The 21637-nt window shown below is 38.8% G+C and overlaps 1 protein-coding gene across 1 annotated transcript; it reads right to left on the bottom strand.

Moving 5' to 3' along the window:
- Positions 1-1941: 1941 nt before the first annotated feature.
- GYG2 (glycogenin 2) lies at positions 1942-18762 on the bottom strand (the record flags this gene model as incomplete). The annotated part of the gene is made up of 9 exons (XM_084226375.1): positions 1942-2103; positions 2978-3088; positions 4791-4931; positions 7078-7300; positions 8186-8312; positions 8817-8979; positions 10237-10411; positions 12126-12267; positions 18702-18762. 9 exons carry the CDS (start codon positions 18760-18762, stop codon positions 1942-1944), a joined length of 1305 nt encoding a protein of 434 aa, XP_084082501.1.
- Between the last annotated feature and the right edge of the window lie 2875 nt (positions 18763-21637).

Below are 21637 nucleotides of genomic sequence, written 5' to 3'. Positions count from 1 at the left end.
CGTTAGGAGTATATTAGCAGCAAGGTTCATAAAACAGAGGACTTTCCCAGAAGTGCATAAGGATCACTAAGAAACAGGGATAACCAAATGCCACGTGAGTAAGGGCACACTGCAGCTGCTGCACTGGGCCACAGCACCAAGAGGTAGAACACACCTACCTGTGTTAAAGTGTGAGGGTCATCTACCCAGGAACACAGGCTAGAGAGGGTGCCAGGGTTCGGCAGAGGGAGAACTGTTCTCAATTTCTCTGCTGCCCCTAAACACCTAACTGGACCTAGAAGCTGGTCAACAGACACACCAGTGGGATTCCCCATTTAAGAGTTTAAGGATAAATGAGAACTAGATATCAGAAATATCCTACAAAAGTGAAAGCAAATTCACAAATGTGAATATTAGGAAGTAATTCTGAGATACTCAAAGATTTTTTTTTTCTTCTTTTAAGGGACCTTTTGACTCTTTCCTTCCTTTCCTGATTTGTGCATTTATTCCCTGCCCTACCCTCCCATCCTTTTTGATGGGAGGAAAAAGAAATAAAATTTGCTTCTTCCCTCCTATCCTGCTATCTGTTTTTCCTGCTAGCATCTATGCATAATGCATCATTGTTTTTAGACAGAATTCCCCAGAAATTTCATCAGGTATCTCTCTGCCAAAATTCGTGATGTATTTAGACCAAAACTTTTCAAGTCCTGCAACATCACTGCAGAATTCTTATTCCAATATTGAGCAAGGGCACAAAAAACTGTCAAATCTATTATTATACTAGCATAAATGTAAAGACTCTTTAAAAGTTTTTGCCTTTAAAAAAAATATTTTACTTGTTTGTTAAAGTAAACTCACTGTGTCAAACTTAAGTACACAAATACACAAAACACTCTCTCATAAATGTCCTTAATATAATGCAGTCTCATCAGTAGATTTTTTTTTAGAGTTTGGAATTCAGAGATTTATTGATTCCCACACACAGCTATTGTTAAAAGATTTTCAAAGGGCCTGTTTACAAAAACGAGTGCCAATTTTGTTTTCAGTTGCATTCAAATTGCCTGCAGTATGGGGCAACAATGCTAAGCCAAAGAAGGCCTTTATCAGCTGCAGTTTGAACTACTGTAAACAAATTTATAAAAAGCACCAGAAGGTTTACGCCATGCTGTCTGCATTTTTTCTTCTGACCACACAACTCAGAATATGCAACTAAAGCTTACAATATTTCAAAAAGCATCAGTATCCTATGGCAACAATATAAAAGCTTAACATACATTATCAATCTGTCCTAAAGAGTTTTAAACCATGCTTCCTCACACTAGTTATGGACCTGAGCAGCTGCCTATAACTGGGCAGAGCATCCACTAGTGATCTCAGATGAAGTCTGAAGTTCCTCTACTCCTAAATGTGTTTAAATTAAAAAGTTTTGTGGCAGACTCCTATGAGGTCAGGATTTCATCACTTCTTTCTCGTATGGAAGTCTACATCATGGTCACCCTTGAAGGTGTTAATTTGGTTTCAAGAATAAGTTCTTCTTATTTAAATACTTTATAGCGACTTCTGAATGTACTTTGGGAATAATCTCACTTTGGGAGAAGTTCAATTTCCAAAACAATCTCAACTTCCAACATGTTTCCTACACATGACTGTTTCTGCAGAATGCAGATGGGGTGCATCAGGGAAGAGTGATAAATGAGAGTTTAAACTCAGAAAGGTACCATTCATTATTCTTTAGAAGGCACTGTGTAAGAACAATGAAGATGAGACATATGTAACAATAAAGTCGAGGCACATTTATCAGTTAAAAACCAAGATTCTGTATCTGTTAAGGTCCCCCAAAAATGTATGAGGATCCATAATCACCTCTAACTGGTGTCACCTAAACTGGTTAAGACAGCCAAGTATTCAAGAATAACATTTATAAAGAAATCTATCATGATGGGCATAGCAGTACACCCTATCTTAGTGTAGAAATGCATCCAATTTCTTTTTTATATGTTCAAAAGCATCTTTCCCCATATAGTCCATGCGCCCTTCCTCCCATTTTCTCCGTTCATCTTCTGGAGTTGGTTTTGCTGGTTTGAAGTGAATAGACAGCTCTGAAACAAAATGTGCAACCTCATTCTGTGGAAAGAAGAAGAAGAGTGGGAAAAGAGTCATCTGATTTTTCTTATTTCAATACTGTGATGTTAAACCTTAAATGGTAAATTTCTGCACTGTACACTCCCTGTGAAAACAATGAAATAAACAATATTCATACGTTCACTCCTGTTTTGATAATGTGACCTCATTTTCTCATGGTTTTACTGCTTTCCATGGCATCTTTGAACATACCAAACATTTATTTTACTGATCTTAACTCAGATCTTGGCATACTCAGGAACAATACAATGAAAATATTACAAATACTGCCTGGTTAGAGTAGAATATCTACTGCAAGGAAGAATTTATAATTTATCTGTTCAAATCTTGTCTCCAACAAGCTTTCATGTGAACATACATTTCTAGGATTTTTGGTAATTAGTTTTATTTCAATAAAATAAATAAATAAAACTCTCTCTCTCCAGTGAGATCAATATTATTTAGCAGATGTGAGACACACTCAGACTCCTGCATGTTCCCTTTCCACTTGCTTGGAAACATCACTTCAGCAGGTAAAAAAAGCCACAACAAAACAAAACATAACAGAACTAACAAACACAAAATACCTGAACAGCTTTGCTTGTGTTAGTATTGGAGAACTAAAATTAACACCATACATTGATTACTTAGGGTTAGCACAAGAAAATACACATTTAAAACTTCAAAGTTTTGAAAAGAAAACTAGAAAGGGATCACAACACAGGTTTGAAAACAGTTAAGGAATTACATGGCTAAAACATGAAGGAATTTATTTGCATATTGTATTATAATTACTTGAGCTTTCCTAAAATTATGTTGGCAGCAAAGATGCACATGCACTTATCTATAGATGTTGAATGCACAAAGCAATATGTACCATTTCTGAGGTTTCCTGAAATGCAGGTTGAAATGCAGGTTGTTCTGAAGGTCTGTCAGGCTCAGCGGGATGGACGTTAGAATCTCTTGGTTCGACTTTGTGTACAGGTTGCTAAAATACAGCCACTGAGATTTTATTAAAATAATATTTTCTCATAATTTCCTTTTCATAAGAATTCTTACAATACAATACTTTCAGTTTTGGGGGAGGGTAAAGCAATGGATGGAAGGAAAGTAAGGAAGCACATTATCACCAAGGAGAAAATTCATGTCACCCAGCTTTAGCTATCAAAAATGGCATTGAATCAAAGCTCCTACTACAATCAATCTAGGATAAGTACCTCCAGAGGGCAGCTCATCTCATCCTGAAATTGGTTCAAAATGGCTGTCATTTTTCAGGGACTACACATACAGCCTGGGAAACAAGCTTACCATCCACGATTCCTACCATTCATGCAGCCAAACTTCAACAAGAAAAATCTCATTTCAGGATAGCTTGCTCTCACATAAGCTTTTAATATGTATGAAATAAGAAAAGAACAAAGTATTGCAAAATAGAGGTAAAATAGATTGCCCAAAAAATATTGTCCCAAATATTTGCTTTTGACAGATAACAATACATAAATTACAGATCCCATTCTAAAGTCTTCTCTCCCCAAACAATTCCATGAGTATATTGAAGCTGGGCAACAAAAAGTGGGATGATGGTATTCTTAAGTAAGAAGGGAACCAAGCTATTACTTTCCAATTAATATGGTCTTCTAATAAGCCAGTCCTAGTAATCAAAATATTAATAGAAATTTAAATTTTAATGAAACTGCTTTAAGTAGACATTATGATTTTTTTACCCCAAAGAAACATCTTGATAATGTATCCCTTTTTAGTTTGAGCCTTTTTAGTGAAGTCAGATGCACAAGGCACACAAAAAAATATGTCCTTTGCAAATACATGATTCTTAAGATATAGAACTGTAAGGTTTGCAATTTTCCTTCAGCTCCTTCACACTCGGAGGGGAAAGGGAAGAAGGGGAGGAAGAGGGTGAATGTGAAAGGAAAATTACAGTTTTACTCTATGGAGTTACTATAGGCTAAAGAAGGAAAGAACATCTTAAAAGTTGTCTTCATCATTCTAGAGTGCAGTTCACAAATTACAATGCAGATGACATTAGAACACTAATTTTATTTTCTCCCAGTTGTATCATGGAGTAATATGGTTTATCACACAATATGTAATGACTTACACCTGCAGAGGCATTGTGCTATTATGTCCGACTTAATTCCTGCATAAAATAAGGAGATTCAGGGCAACAGAAACACACAAATACAAGAAAAATGACAAAAGAAGCAGAAAGACTGCAATATTCATTAGTGGATTTTTTCAAGGCTCTCCTTGTGGCTCAAGTCACAGCAATTTGAGAAACAGTTTTCTAGGTCAACACTTGTGGGAAAAAACTTTCTACAGAGGAATGACAGAAAGGAATCTAGTTTTAAATATATTAATTCACAAAAGTATTAATATTCAAAATATTGCTTTGCCAGCATATTTTTTATAATACATTTGATTAAGAACTTAAAAACTTTGAATAAATTACCTCTTCCTAAAATGCAAAGCAAACTCTTTTAACTTCCAGACACATCATACATGCATAACTAAAGATTTAAGAAAATAAATAGGCTTCAGATTATTTTTAATGCTAGTGAGAAAATTCAATAGCTGCAGCCAAATTGAAGATATGATCTTCCAAACAAAAAGAATCTCCTTTTAGTATATAATTTGACTTTGTTTGTGCATATAATAATAAACAGCACACTCACAGCTTTGAAAGCGGTTTCCTCAGGTGAGCATGCCGTGGGATTTACTTCACTTGTCTGCTCTGGGAGCTCAGGCTTTTGTAGAGAACTGGCCACAAAAGGACTGACCCTCTTCAAGGTAACTTCAACTCCATTGAAAGCGTGCTAATGAAAACAAGAACATCTCACCACTGAAATACAATTTTTTGGGACAGCAATAACTTATTTACAACAGTTGTACTTCCTTAGAGGCTTCTCTTCATTAAAGGAATAACTTAATAAATGCAAAAAAAAAGGTATATGGTGCTAGATTTAGAGCATGCTGCAATTTAGGTTTTTGGTTTTTTGCTCTCATGAGCACACCAGCACCATGAGGTAAATCTAACAGGTATTTCCACCTTCATTTCCCATAGCTGAAATATTTCTTTAATATGCAATGCCTTAAAAATTAAAGCTCGTTAAAGAATAAGATCAAAAACTACCCACTCCTTCCTCTGCTTTCCAATTTGTCATGAGGTTAACAAGCCAAATTATTCTCTGGGGCTTTGATGGTAAATATTCAACTGATCTTAAGGGGATTATGCAATTAGTTCAATTATGTTAATAGTATAATATTAGAAAGCATTAAGAAAATATTTACGCATGCATAAATGGGATCTAATTTGTCATGTCTATCCAGACAAAATTGAAAATTGTACTTCTACACACTTCTTTATGCTACTGGTCTCTAAGAAATCATCTATTTATAAACAGAGGGTTTTTTTATTCTGTTCATGAAAAGCACACTGCTGCATTTCTTTTGAAGAAAAAAAAGCATAAAGAGACCAAGAAATGTTTGATGATACAGAAGTACTGTACAAAACAACTTAAATAACATAAAATGCAATTAACACTGCTTTTGCAAACTGGATTTATTTGCTACGACCTCATGAAACAAGCTATAGTGTAGTACTGAAAAGATAAATTTTGTTACAGTTCAGGACTTAGTTATATGGTCTGTATCAATTTAGTTACAAGAAAAACAAAAGTCTGTTTGTTTCATGGGCCAGGTTATCCCTTCTCTGGCTAATTTGTATCATATTCTGTATGCACATACATTACCATAAAAACATTATCAATTAAGATGGCTGCAGGATATCTTGGGAAAGCAGATAATACAAGAAATCCTTCTTAAATGGCTACTTAAATGGCTAGTAAGTTTTCCAACGCATATTGGGATTACACAGCAAGGTTTTGGTGATTCTAGGAGTAGCTTCTGTAAGGAGCTGCTGGAAGCTTCTCCCAAACCCAATGGAGCCAATGCCAGCTGGCTCCAAAATGGACCTGTCACTGGCCAAGGCCAAGCCCATCAGTGATGGTGGTAGCTCCTCTCGGATAAGAGAGTTAAGAAGGAGGAGAATCCTGCACTGGAGTCACTGAAGAATTAAGGTGAGGAGGTGCTCCAGGTGCCAGGGCAGAGATAACCCTGCATCCCATGGTGCACCAGGGTGTCCTTCTGTAGCCCATGGAGGTCCCTGGTGGAGCACAGATCCACCTGCACCCCATGGTGGACCCCACACCACAGAAGGTGGATCTCTGAAGGAGGCTGTGACACCATGGAAAGCCCATGATGGAGCAGGCTCCTGGCAGCACCACTGGACCTATGAAGAAAGGAACCTGCAGTGGAGTATGTTTGCTGGCAGGACTTGTGACTCCATGGGGACCCACACTGGGACATGCAGTCCCTGAGGGACTGCATCCCACAGCTCATAAGAAGGACTCGTGTTGGAAAAGTCCATGGAGGACTGTCTCCCATGGAAGGGACTCCACACCTGGAGCAGGAAAGGAATGTGAGGAATCCAGCCCCTGAGGAGGAAGGAGCAGCAGAGACAACATGAAATGAACTGACCACAGTCCTCATTCCCCATCCTCATGTGCCATTGGTGGGGGGGAGTCAGAGAAAAGAGGGAGTAAAGTTGAACCCAGGAGGAAGTGAGGGATGGCAGTAGGTGTTCCAAATTTTGTGTTATTTCTTGTTACTCTACTCTCACTTGATTGGTAATAAATTTGATTAATTTCCTGAAGTTCAGCCTGTTTCACCTTGGATGGTACCTGGTGAGAGATCTCTCCCTGTCCTTATGCAGACCCGTGAGCCTTTCCTTACACTTTCTCTCCCCTGTCCATCTTAGGAGCAGAGCAATAGAATGGCTTTGGTGGGCACTTGGAATCCAGCCAGAGTCAGCCTACCACATCATATAATTTCTTCCTCTATCACTTTTCAGAATTTTTGCTATTGATTCCAACATATTCCCACTAACTCCTTATCGGTTACCTTGCATTCCTCAGATTCTGATTCTTCCATCTTTTGAAGTTTTTCCAACAAAGGCAATATACTGGCACTGTATATATTCCACCAGAGGGCAAGAAATGACAGCTGATGAGAAGGTCCAGATGTGGTGCCATCCTGCATAACTCTCTTTGTTTGAAGGTTGTATTTGTAGTTCCAGGGCTTTGTTGCTCCCAAGAAGTGAACAACTTTGGCATCTCTACCAAAACTGTAGAGATCAAATATACAGGTCTGTACATAAAATATTTCTTAGCTATATAAACTCCTAGAAAAAACATGCTTACTCACAGGTGAGGTAATTTAACATTTTGCAACAGCAACACATTTGAGATTATATGTATTAATATTTTATTTCTATCTTCCTGGTTTAACTCATTTGTTTAACATGCAGAAAACAAAAAGTTACATTGCCATTTGCTTCCAGCTGTTAATTCTAGTAGAAAAGTTCATGAAGGAAGCTGACAGTCTCATGCAGTACTATTTCCAGTCCTCCTTTATGCTCTATTCACAAAAAAATATATATCACTTCAAATATTTAATCACCAAAATTGGGTATTAGTGATCCCATATTAAAAACTTCTAATAAATACGCTGGCCTAAGTTCGTCTTCCAATAAGAGTATATTGTGCAACTGGAACAGAAATTCATGACACCCTAAATCCAGCTTGCCTTTTACCAGATAAGATTCTCAACTGCATTGTCTGGAATCATATAATTAGTAGCACAAATTTCATTTCATAGAAGGAGTTAAGGAATGGCTCAAAAAGTTTAAGCAATGCCAATTGTTTCTCTAAGAAATTACTTGAGAACAAAGGAACAAGCTTAAAAGCAAACTTGTCAGAACCTAATGCCAAAGTAATTACATTTTGTCAAAATGAAAGAAGCTTCTTTGAAATAACATAAAAGACAGTGCAGCCAACTCTGGGACTCTCCCTGTGTCCAGACATTCACATTAAATTTAAGCTTCTATTGCATGGTTTCTACATAGGATCATTTGTGATTTCTAATTAACAGAGTATGCCATTATTAGTCTCTCTTACAAAAGGATGTTCTTTAACAAACTGCAAAGGTTTACAGAAGTGTTATTACTTACTGATTGAAAGCAGGAACATAGGTGTATACAGAGCTGCTGCTCAAGTTATAGAGGAAAGGCAAATGTTTGCCAATATCTGCTGTTGCCCAGTTGCTGAAGAAGCTGTTCAACAAGCCTTGATCACCTCCTAAAGAATACATAAAACAGTATTACCATAACATGAGTACACTCAAATTTGTATCAAAATTTGGATGGGAGTGAGACTGGGGACTGAGATTGGTGTGTTCATGGGACTCCAACTTGGACTTGAAAATATGGCCATGTGAGCATGTACAAGTGAGTAATACCTGATTCACTCCAATGCAAGCTCAGTGTAAATGAAGTCCTATTGTAATATAAGAAGAAAGGAGTAGCATTTGGTCTCTCTCAGGGCAGAAGACTGAAGATCAGGTGTGTTTCTCTCTCCTTAGCCAGACAGCAAAATTAAAACTAACCTCACAGGACGCAGACACAATGTCCCTTCACTGCCCTTTTCTGGGAGGCACAGTCAGCAGGTCTTAAATACTGTCTAAGAGGCAAAATTCTGCACTTTGAATTCTTACATAGAGCCCAGAGAACTCCTGCCTTCCTCTATTCTGCCTGATAGCACTGAAACTGTCTAGCATTTCATTCCTTACGCCCTGCCCCTTACCATCAAAGCTGCCGTGCTCAGCAGCAAACTGGAGCAGCAGGCTGTAAGTCTTCAGGGAGGGCTGGAACACAAACACACCACTATTGAAGCAGTCAGGCCAGCCAGAATCAGGAGCTGCAGAAAACTCTTCTCGATCAAACAACTCATCAACATTGCAAAGTACCTTATGAAGAGTAGGAAAAAAGATGCTAGAGTAAATGTTTGTCTCGAGCAAGAATTGTCAAATTAGTACCAATGGAGTAAACTGATAGCTTGGCCTAGTACATGGCTTGCAGAGCATAAAAGGAGTGCCATTGTAAAACGTGCTAGAGGTCAGAACTTCTATTCTTTACATAATAAGGCAACATTAATTGTGATTCTCTGAGATTTCTCTGATAAAATGCAAAGCCCGTGAAATTATTTCATGAAGCTTGGAGACCATCAAAGGTCCCTTTAAATATTATACCATGAAAACACACCATCTCCTTCCTTCTTAACTCACCTTTCCATAGTCCATTATTTTTGATAACTACAACAGAACTGAATGAAAATTGGAACTCTAAATCATTTTGGTAAGCTACAGACTGACTAAAGGTTAGTAGAAAAATTGTCTCTTGCTGCCAGTTTTCTGATGTGACTTAAGATCAGATATTTGCTTTTCTGTTTGCTTTTAAGCTTCACAAGGAAGTAGGAAAATCAGTCAGGCTAAGGCAGAGATAAAGTTTGTGGAAAGACAGCTGTGCAGTCAGTGAAAGTCAGGACCCCTACCTTTCACAGCCACTGTGAAAAGCAGAAGAAAAATTTTTTACAAGCAAAATAAATTAATTGAATTTTTAAAAAAGACAAAAATTTGCCTTCCTCCTTTAACATTAATGTAAAGCAAGAAATCGTAAGCCTTCCTCCTCAAGAAGAATAACTTAATTTGGTTTCTAATTCAAATACAATCCTATTAAATTAAAATGCATCCCAGTCTTTCAGAGTGAGCCATGAAAGCACAAGGGAAGGCTGATATGATTGTCCTCACCAAAATTATGACCATTTTAATCTCTATACATCTAAAAACTTAAAAAAAATAATTAATGTTTAGAATTTCTTTTTTTTTTTCTATTTTAAAACCATCCTGCCTTCCTGAAACATTAATTCCAAACAAAAGTTTTGAGAGAGAGAGAGATCTATTTTAAACTTCTGTCAGAAGACCCAGTACACAGAGTTTGTGATCTCTTTTGAGTACATCCCTGAGGCTACTCTCCAAACTGAAGTTATTTTTACGCAGCCAGCACAAATATTGTGAGAATAGCTAAAACGTGCCAGGATGGAGCTCCTGCGACCTTGTGACCGCCAGCAAATCTGGTCACTTCACAGGCCTGAAGGCTGCCTGGCAAGGAAGCATCCCACAGTCAGAGACAGACACAAATGTTTCCATGGCTCCCTCTCCACTCACCAAAGTGTCTGCATCCATGAAGACACATTTGCTGTAATGAGTAAGAGTCCAACAATGAAGCTTAGTGAAGGTTACACCCAGTTCTGGCCTCTGCATCAGAGCCAAGTGGACTGAGTCAGCGCTGTCAAGCACACCCACCTCGATCACCTCATCAAACACACTGCTGAGGACTGACCTGCCAGAGAGAGCAGTGCAGAGAAAGAAAGGGATTTAGACAAGTTCATCAGAGTTCACTTCAGGCATGACAACAGTGACACACAGTGTGGCATTAATTATGACAATAAACAAAGCTAGATTGATTGCTTAGAGTAAGAAGTCAGAAGTGAAAAGTCTTTGGAAACAGCCTGCTGAAGAGGCAGCTATCAGGCCATAAAACATTGTCTTCCCCACTATGGGGGCCAGCACATCTCAAAAGTGGGAGCTGCTGTTTGAAGGAAAAAACAACCTTCATTCTAGTCACTTATCCATTATGGAAACACCAACAGAAATTAAAGCAGCTTTCCTTCTGCACAAATTATTCCAAAGAACAGTACCATACTGTGTTCCCTCTGCATTTTACAGGATGAGACATGCACTGCCAGCACACTCATTTGTACCTACTGTGCCCAAGTAAACACTGCTTCAAAACTGCACCCTTTATAAGGTGCATATATACTTGCTCAATATATACAGTTCCTCACTACTATGCAGCATCTCAAATGAGACTTTAAGCTAAACATTTTTTTTCTATGCATGTATTCAATGGGAATTCTATAGGTAACACCAAAGTAGGTAATTTTCCTTCAAGAAGCAAGAAAAAAAGTCTTTAAAACACAGCTAACTTACTTACACTATGCTATTATAATCAAAGTCCTCAATGTCTCACAAGCACAAAAAAAGAAAACCAGTTCTGTTCAAAATCTAGGTTTTGGGATCATTAGCTTTTGCCTGATTGATCTTCAAGGAACAGGAACTAACTGGCAAAGAACTAAATTAACAGATGATTAGAAGTTTATTTCTGTTTTCTGCTTTCTTTTTTTTTTAATGGTATCCTTGATTTTAAATATATATTATAAGTGCTTTTCTTCCCACTCAACAGAAATGAAAACAATTACAGATTTAATATGGACCCATGCATCAAATGGATACGATATTCCCTCAGGAAGGGTACAGTGTTCTGACAATGTCCATACTTCAAAAGTCTGTAAAAACAGATTTTTGTGCATCCAGTCATAGCAAAAATGTGAAAATTTATTTCTTGAGCCATGTGCATTGCAAATACATCCACATAGCATACAGAAAATGAGCTTGCACACTTCCTAAGACATAGCAGAACTAAGAGTTTAAGTTGCTATGGCATGGCATGCCTTTTAACAAGCCCTCCAAATAACAGGGCTTGAGTTCAGATGTAATAAGATTTCTGTAAATGCTATTCTGTAGTGCCTATAGAATCACAACACAAATTGCAAAGTGATTTCTACAAAAAAGCAAAAAGAAACTAACTTCTTATCATGATAGCTGTGCACCAATATTTTAAGAACATTAGTCATGTAACTGGGCCTGTAGGTCTATGGAGAGTTCTGATGTCACAGGTGGTTATGTATCTCACTCTAACGGAGAAAAAATTTGGAGAAAAACAATAGTAGTGCAAGAAACTAAAACCTTTGTTCCAAATTTTCAGGTTCTTAATTATAAGACAAATTACAGCCACAAGCTCTACTTCTGCTAGTGAATTCTCAGTAGGCTTAGGAGCTTATAATGGATATTATTTGAGACTCCTCTTAAAAATCACTAGCCAAGAGGGAAGTTCTAGGCACAATGCTGTGAAATCCACAGAAACCTATTAAAATCTTTCGTGCTGCTGCTTATTGTTCCACTACTTAAATCTCCAAAAGCACATTAATACTTACCTCATCCCACTGGAAACCTCTGGAGTAATTAGAACGGCCAATTTTCTAGATGTCTTATGATTCCTCAGTGACTGTCCAAGAACAAGAGCGCCTTGACAGTACACATCATCAGTAGCAAGGGTCACAAAGGCTTGATCTGTGACTGCAAAAAGATATTCAGAAGAGTCACTTTCCAACTTTAATGTAAGCCCTTTTAGCTTGCTCCCTCTTCTTCCAGATAAACAACGATCTGTGGCTTATAACAACCACATTGTGATTATAAAAACCATTCCTGTGATGAGACTCCCCCCAAAAGTCACAACTGAATAGAAAACCCAGTGAATCTAAGTGCAGAATGTGTGTTTCTGATTTTTATTATTTTTGTTTGCCTGATTTACACAATAGCAGGTACAAAATTTTTGCACTAGCCTTAAACGGATAATTCCCTAGGTCTTATTGCCAAAACACAATGTCAATCAAAAAAGATGATCTGCACATATTTAGATTTTGTATTTAATGAACATAGTATAATACAACCAATAAGGAAAATGTTCTTGTTTATACAGTGCTGGAAGGTAAGGAAAAGAAAAAGACGTTGTGTATTAGCCAGAAATGTTCTTTCCATAATGCCACTGAATCAACCCAACATTATTTTTGCTCTGCCTTTTTTGGACAAGGGTACCTGGTGTTGGCTGAACAAGTGCAGAGAAATTCCTATCAAGAGCAGTACACCTCCCAGAAGCTGAGAATCCCTACCTCAAGTAGGTAACTCCAGGGAATTTATTGTCAGGAAACACATGAGGAAACAAGTTACAATAAAAAAGAAAGCAACCCACACTCCTGCATAACAGGAGAAAATGTATTTTGTAGACACACCGCTCCCATGGCAGGATCATAAGGGGTTGCTTCTTCAGCTCTGCCCTGTGATATAACCACCACTGTCAGAGCTCTTCTGGGGAGGACCTACACCTCAGCAAGGTGAACAGCCTCCTTGGAGCAGAAGGATGATACACACTAGGCTGCAAAATTAACCAGAACAAGATGAGCAGGTCACACAGATGAAGAGAATTCCACTGAGCTCTACAGAACTTCAATAAACACTTGTGTTGAAACACTTGTTTAGAACCACCATCATCTTAAGGGACAGGCAATTGCATTAAATAAATTAAAACAACCAAACAATACCAACATAAACAACCTGTCATACAGTTTCCAGGGCCCGTGAGAAACACTAGGAAAGAATCTCACAGAGCTAGATGCAGAGAACTCAACAAATGACCTCATGGCTGCCTCAGCCAGAGGCTGCCAAAATGAGTGAGTTCTAGCCCCTAACCATCATCAAGGTATGCAGTAAAGCATGGCTGATGCCCACAATAAGCTAAAAGATATTAAGCATTTTTATTTTTCACATCCTCCAAACCCAGAGCAAAACACAGGCCCACTGGTGTGCTGCCTTTCCCCCCCACTTTTTGCCCTCTTTCACTCATCTCCAGCCAGCCAGCTTTGTCTCAAGCACACATACTTTACATTTGCTGACATTGCCACACATCCCTGCACCTCAGGAGAATCCCAGTAAGTGTCAGACTTGGCCAAAAAAACCCCCAAATCATCCATCCAAACTTAAAATAGTTAGCATAGCCCACAGCTGAGCAAACTCCAGTAACATTTCTAATTACAATTTCCAGACAAAGCAAATGAAGAATTGAACTTTCACATGTCCCATTATAATAACAGCTCCAGCAAGTTACAGGTGTTCCAGAAATCAGTGAATAAGGAGTTGCTTTAAAACAATAGATGTGAAGTAAACTGCTCCTACTGCAGTTTCCCAGAGGATTAAAGGAATAAATATAAGCATTCCTAAAAACCAATGTAAACCAGAAAAACAGGTGAAGGCTACTTCAGCAAGAAAATTACTCTGAAAAGATGGAAAAGATCAGAAAAGCAAAGCAGTTTTGTGTTAGGCAACAAGCATCTTCAGCCAAAGAAAGGTAATAAAACAACTGCTGAGAGGAATGTGGGAGTTAGGTAAATATATAAAAAACCAAAAAAACCGAAAAAAAAACAAATTATGAAATGAGTGGGAGTTCCAATCTTAAAATACTGTTTTAAATAACAACCACAAAACTGAACACAATCTTCACATGGCTTTTGCAAATTATTTTGGCTACAGAAGCTGAATATTGATTAAAGTAATACATAGAAAAATACACAAATTACTAATTAAATGGTTCACGAAATTGGTATGGAAAGTTATTACATTCTCCAAATTCTTTTGTGCCCTGTACCCCTGTGGTCATAGCCACAAGGAAACAAACTGCCAAACAACTGCTGCTTCTAAGAAATTTTTGCAGATACCTCACAAAGAACAGAAGCTAAGTGCCTGTTTTGAGAATCAGGTGCTGGGATCAGGGATACATGTTATGGCCTTCTTAATACAGTAAATTATCATAGAGATAACTGAATAGATAATCAAAATATTGACTGAAAATATTTAACATTAAAATATTTCTGGTGCTAAGAGAAGCAAATCCTAATGATTTTAAAATCATACAGGGGCATCACTAATTCATTAAGGATCCATTGGGGGTTTAAAATAAAAATATCATATAATTACCTTTCCTTTCATCTAACCCTTGCTTTCAAGAAAGAAGTGTTACTTCTCTTGCCTTGTTTATAAAATTCTTTGGAATACAGCCTAATAAATAAACATTTTATTTCTAGAACTGAAAGAAAGGGTCAGGTTTTCATATACATTTTTGGAAGTAAATGGTTTACCTGAACGTTTCCATTTAGCTGACACATTAAATGCACGTATACAGAGTTTCACTCACTGACTTTAAAAGAGCAAATCTTCTTTAAGTCTGAAAGCAGGAGGTGTAGATATTTAAGTTTGTTGCAACTGTTTTTTGGGTAGGTGGGGTTTTTTTGTTCTTTTTTTGTTGTTTTGGGGTTTTTTTTGAGTGTCAAGGAGACAATTAAACATAACTTTAATTCTTTGCGCTGAATGACAATAAGATTTTTTATGGACAACACCTACTGTTTAGGGTATTAAGTTTTCAAGCAAATTGTTTTCAAGTTGTGGATCCTTATGGTTAATATAATACCACTGGCTATAAGTGAACCATGAGAAAAGACAGCATACTTTTAGAATCCCCTTAAAACCCTGTCATATGAACTTACAAATCTGTGCATTTCTCTTGTCTGGATTACCACAAAGCATATGATGATGCAAATGGAGAAATCATTATCATCAGCAGTGGCTCCTCAGTTTTGTTAGCTAACAATACTTCCTTAGAACAAAACAAGGATCTTCAAGGAATTAACTTGCTGAGTTATACTAGAACCTGCTCTGCAGCTACGCAGAAGAGACAACACAAGTAATGTGAACCACTACAGTCAGGATGATCTTAGGTGGAACTTGTAACAGCTTTTTTAGCCAAGATCATCAACTTTTTATGCTACTTACTCATAGAAGTAGTACCTCTGACACTGCCAGAGGCAAAATTCTTTGACAGGAGTGGCAATTAATTCTAGGGCACTTAAAATCTTTATTTAGAATACGAACAGAGCAAGCAGACAGGGTGGTGCTCACTTGCATGTTCAAAGAGAAAAAGAGGATTAAAAAACACCAGGTACCCATTTTGAGACTCAGGAATGACTGATAATAGCAAGTGACCCAAGTGCACCTTCCAACTTCAAGACAAGTTTAAGTAGGGTAGGGAGGTTTTCTTTCATAATCCATTAGACATAAATTTTAAATAATATTTTTATATTTCTTTTGATAGAGGAAGCATAAATTTAGTCCAGCTGTAGCTCCTAATGTAACAATTCAAATTTGCCAAGCTGCCCACTGCAAAATGGCAAGAGGAGACCAGATGCTTCTATGCTATGATTTTTCAGTAAGAATATTCTAAGTCACATGTCGTCATCTTATGCATAAAAATAAGAGCAGATAAATCAATAGCTAAAAGCTTCCAACAGGCTGGTTAGGCCCACAGTGCCTACTGCCATTCATATTAACCAACACTGTACAACTGCTTTCCTATGTGCCATCTGTTGCTCTCTTGTCACCTCCCCCCTTCTACTCCAGAGACAATCTGCAGGACGAGCAGGCTGCAGCCTTGACCTGTACCCACTGAGCCAAGCACCCCTCTGAGATCCCAGGTGACAATGACACAGCTCCAAATCACAGCATGTTTCCTGACACCAATTCTGTAACTCCCTCTACTGCACAAGGACTCTGTGGCTCTTCCCCCAGAAGCACCCCGTGAAGGTGTGTTAGACTGCCAAAAAGAGAGAACACAAGCTGTAGGCTTCTCACTTCTCTGGCCTAGCACAGCCATATCCTGGAACAGAAAGCTCTGCTCCTCCTGACACCCACACCCTTATAAGCAATTAAGAAATATTTCATTGTAAGTAGATAAAATGAACAATAGCATCAGACAATAGAGTCAGAGCCCCATCAAAAATTATTATGCAAGTTTCCAGCAGAGAAGCAATTCTTGCCCTAGTAAACAAATGACAGTTGGCAGTTTTAATTCCCATGTTTCTTAGATCCAGTAGTAGAAACATTGATGTTACCAATGAAGATAAACAAGAAACACTTTACACAGACCTTTTTATAACAGAATTTAAATTGACATTCAATGGCATACAATATTTCTCTTGGCCTAATGAAGTTCTGCCTCATCCAAAACCAAATCTTCTATTATCTTTTATTAAAACAGTACTGAATTTTAGTTGGCAGGATTACTGCTCTTGTGTTGGAAGGCCACTGGATTCCAGTTCTTTGTAGTTTTTATTATGTGTCTTTCAGTTAAAAACTGATACATTCTGCTTCAAGACTCTGCAATGTTGTTATTCAACAGATCTTAAATGATCCTCACGAAAAGTCAAATGCAACAATATTGTAAGCGCAAATAACCATAACACATAACACCCAAAACTAGTCCCAAAACAGTTATAAAACAGTTTCAAAATTAGTAATAACTGGTAATAATTATTAGAAATAATTGCTTAAGCAATCCAGAGGCAGCACAGGGAACTTTATAGTACATATCAAGTTAGATGTTTCCAGTCTTTCCACATTTTTCTTTCAACCAAAAGAAAAAAAAAATTTAAAAAAATAAAAAAGAAACAAAGAACCTAAAACAAACAAACAAACAAGAACATCAATGAAACAAAATCACAATGTTCTAATCCTTTCATTTGCAGATTCACTTTTTGCATCTTCCCAGTGCTGAAGCGTCACGTACATGAATTCAGACTTGGCACTGTTCAGTCCAGATGACTGACACCCTTCAAATGGTTCAATAAACCAAGATTTGTGGGAGCTGCTATTCTCACAAATCAGAAAAAAGGAAAAATTGTTGAGTATGTTCAAGAGCCAGAGCAGCACCTGCACCTACCCCCTGTGATTACCCTAAAATCAGTACCTACCTCTTGGCTTTAAGGACAACTGAGTAAGACCAATACCACTGCTGTGTAGAAGGGGCATGGGAAAGGTTTCCCTGAATCTGCCTTAGACTGAGACAGCCAGCCCCAGCCTGTCACCCTGGGGATCCACCAGGAAAGCACTCAGAGACCTAAGCAGGCCATGCTGTACACACAAGCAGAATACATAAATGAGTTCACTTATTTCACCCCATCACCTAGACAGTTAAAATCCTCCTCTGGAGCTGCACATTACAGCACAGCACTCCGCTGACAAGAAAGCAGCAGGGACCCTCTCCCGCACCGGGATGTGAGAAGGGCAAAAGCCCCGGCGGGCTCCAGGCTGCGCTGCCGATCGTTCCCGAGAGGCTGCTCAGGGCAAGCCGGGCGGGGTTCTGCGGGACGGGGGTACTCACCGGACATGCTGGGCAGGCGGGGGCCGGCCGGGCAGGGCAGGGCTCGGTCCGCGGCGCCCACCGCTCCTGCCGCCTCACCTGCGGGCGGGGGGGCCGCTAAACCGCACAATGGGATTAGCCTCCTTCCTGCTGGAGGCACCGGCAGGTGAACTACATTCGCAGGGACTCCTGCGCAGCAGCAGCAGAGAAAAGGCATTAGCGGCGGAGAGCGTGGCGGGGGGGTTGGCACGACCCACCCCGCCCCCGCTCCCGCTCTGCTCCGGGCGCTGGCTTTGCTGTGAGAGGGGCCCGCTCCCGCCGCCGCTCCTGCCCTCAGCGCTCCGCTCCCGGGAGGGCACAGCCCGCGGCTCGGCCCGGCACCTCTCCCTGGACAGGCACACCGCAGAGACCAGCCCGACACGGGCACAGCCCGCGGCTCGGCCCGGCACCTCTCCCTGGACAGGCACACCCCACAGCTCGGCCCGACATGGGCACAGCCCGGAGCTCGGCCCGGCTCCGCAGCCCGGCACGGGCCCCAGCGGGCGCGGCGCTCCCGCTCCATTGGCCGCCGCGCGGCTGCGCCCACCCCGGGATGGGAGAGACCCTCGCTCCCCTTCCTCCTGTTCCCTCTCGTCCCGCGGCCTGCCCGATGCTCTGGGTGCCCTCCGAGTCTCAGCTGCTGCGACAAAGCCTCCCCACCAGGCACAAGTCTGTGTAGAAACCGAGAGGAAGGGACACAGGTTGGGGAGACTCCGCTGCCAACACCAACTTCTATGAAGGAGGGTGGAAAAAGGTCTCAGAGCATGAGTAGGGTGATTCCAGCGTGGCATGTGGTCACACAGATACACGGGATTCACCGTGAATGAAGGGGGTCTGCCCCTAACTCCCTGGAGCCATCGTATCCCCTACAGATACTCACGGTCTGATCACTTGTCACCCAGATAAGCAAGGAGATGTTTCCAGTGTCAGGAAGATCATGCTATTCAGAGGGCTGTAAATGTTTTCACAAGTGCATAAATAAATGCACATTTACTTGCACAGCATGCTTTTTTCACTAGCCTAGAAGTCATGTAATTGCCACATAATTCACCCATACAATGTCTCTGCAAGGTAATTTTAGGCTGATGTGGTTCAGCCAAGGCATTTTTGTTTCAAAATGTCCTGTGAACATCAATTTCTATGTAGCAGAGGAAAACAACTTTCAGGTAGTGTGCCACTGAAAAAACTGCCTAGTGGTACCACTCAGCTATTTAAAACTTTATTTCCAACAATTTGCAAGAGATCTCTGTTGCCGCTCCAAGCTGCAGCATTTGTTCTCTCACACCCTGGAAGAATCCTGAAGGTCCACCTGTGAAGACGGTGTCATTGCTCTGTAGTAATGGTGAAGTGTTTGAAGGAAGGAAGGATGGACATAAACACATAGGAAATTGAGTTTTATTTATCCCACAGAAACAAAATTCTCAGGGATTTGTGTTCACCATTGACTTACATAGACAAATCAACTAGACAACATAGTTAGCAGTACCGTGATTACTCTTTAAGATAATTTTACTGGCAGATCTATTTCAGTTGGGGGACTTGAACACTAAGAAAAGTTTCTCCTTGGTAATAAAAGTGATGTCTATATTTAGATGATAATCTGTTTTACTTGTGTGCCAGCAACTTTTTTTACAGTATAGAATAAATTTTAAGTATCAGAGCCAGTAACACAAGCTAGAGTTCGATGTTCTAACAGCCAGTTAACCAACCTACCTTCCTTCCTTCCTTCCTTCCTTCCTTCCTTCCTTCCTTCCTTCCTTCCTTCCTTCCTTCCTTCCTTCCTTCCTTCCTTCCTTCCTTCCTTCCTTCCTTCCTTCCTTCCTTCCTTCCTTCCTTCCTTCCTTCCTTCCTTCCTTCCTTCCTTCCTTCCTTCCTTCCTTCCTTCCTTCCTTCCTTCCTTCCTTCCTTCCTTTCCAAATTTAAATACACGAGAGCTTCCCTGCATAACCCCTCAATCACCTGAAACAATAATACTAGAAATAGTTAATACAAAAATTAAAAATTTGTGTTTACCATCATCATCATTCTCGTTAAAAGGGAAATTACCACCTAAAAGTGTATCTGCGTGCTGGTATATTGTTATATTGGTATATGCTGACAAATTAGACCAAAGAGCTTCAGAGGGTTAAACACTTGGGTAGTCCGGATTTATCTATTCAGATTCATGGGGTTTGCTCAGACTCTCCATAATAAATCTGGTTTTGGGCTATTAATATCAACACAAGTAATAAATTATTTTGAAAATTTTATGAACAATTTAAAATTGTCATAGCTAAACTAAAAATGTTGCACATAGATACTTCTCTAGACACTTAGTAAAATAAAAACAAAAAAGAAAGTGAAAAAAAGGAAAGCTGTTTTCATTTTTTTTCCTGTAATTTTTCTTTCATTTGAAGCATTTCCTTTTCTCTAGTGGGACATAGTTAAACTTGTATACAGAATATATCAACCCTCACATGTCCCAGAAAGTAGCAAACAAAACAAACAAAACCTGGGTCATCTTAGATAAAATAAAGTAGGTGTTTATTGAAAATTTTGAAGAGAAGGAAACAAAATATATATTTTCATGGTTGAACAAATAATTGAAGTTGTAATACCAAAACACTTGTCATTTCATTAATCAAATCTTTATGTCTGTCTGACAAAGTATACATCAATCTGTTTTAACTGTTAACATGGAAAATTAATATTTAAAAAGAAATATTAAATGTCCTTGAAAACCATATTAAAAATATTTTCTCATTTATAAGTTGAAAGTGATATCCACAAAGGTGTTCATTTGTTTGTATGTTGTTGAGATGTTTCTATGTTTAAACTGATGTACATTATATTTTTTTCAGGATCAAAAAAAAAAGTGGCAGTCTAAGCAAGCAACTGATATATATCAATTTAAAATATAATTCAGATAAAAAGTATTTTATTATATGAAAAATTACTTTTTTTAGTATATGTCTTCCTCTCAGTGATGTCCATATATGTGGAACTGCAATAACAAAAACCATGCTTTGCATACAAAATGAAGATAAAACCACACCAATTTCTTATGCTTTAAATGTCAGTTAAAATGTCTCTATTGCAGAATTATGTCAGTAAACTGCTAGTTTTGCCAACTTTCATCTGTATTTCATTCACTTGCTGGTTTTTTGATCCAGTTAGCTAAATGAAGGCAGGGAGACAGGAAAGGTGTCAATTTTTGTTATAGGTTTGTCTACGTGAGGACATTGTTAGCACAGCAAGGTTGTTCAGGAACGAAGGAAAGAAGTGAAACTGTCTGACTAGAAAAACTATGTCAACCACACCTCCACATAATATGAAGCTCAAAAGTCATTGTGACTTAGATTTTAGAGATTGAAGCATCCCTAAAGGAATTAGAAAAATCTTTGTACCCATTTTCCCTTTTCAGAAGTTATAAATAATATTTTTTTTAAAAAAACCCATCTTTCTAGATTAGTGCCTTCAAAGGTTCCTAGAGTCAGGCCTAAGTTTTCAAGAACAGAAATGAAACTCATGTAAAATTCTAGTTCCTGAGAAGAGCTAAACACCAGTTCAGTAATTAATCAATAAAATAAATAAATAAATAAAATCAGCATGTATTCCTCTCTGTTTTATTTTTAAACAGTGGTTTATCAATATACATAATTTTTTCAGTATATTATAAAATTAAGA

This window comes from Fringilla coelebs (genome assembly GCF_963513975.1).
Source record: "Fringilla coelebs genome assembly, chromosome: 2".
Classification (NCBI taxonomy): domain Eukaryota; kingdom Metazoa; phylum Chordata; class Aves; order Passeriformes; family Fringillidae; genus Fringilla; species Fringilla coelebs.
The sequence above is the reverse complement of the archived record's forward strand: the minus strand, read 5'-3'. Positions and strand labels throughout refer to the sequence as shown.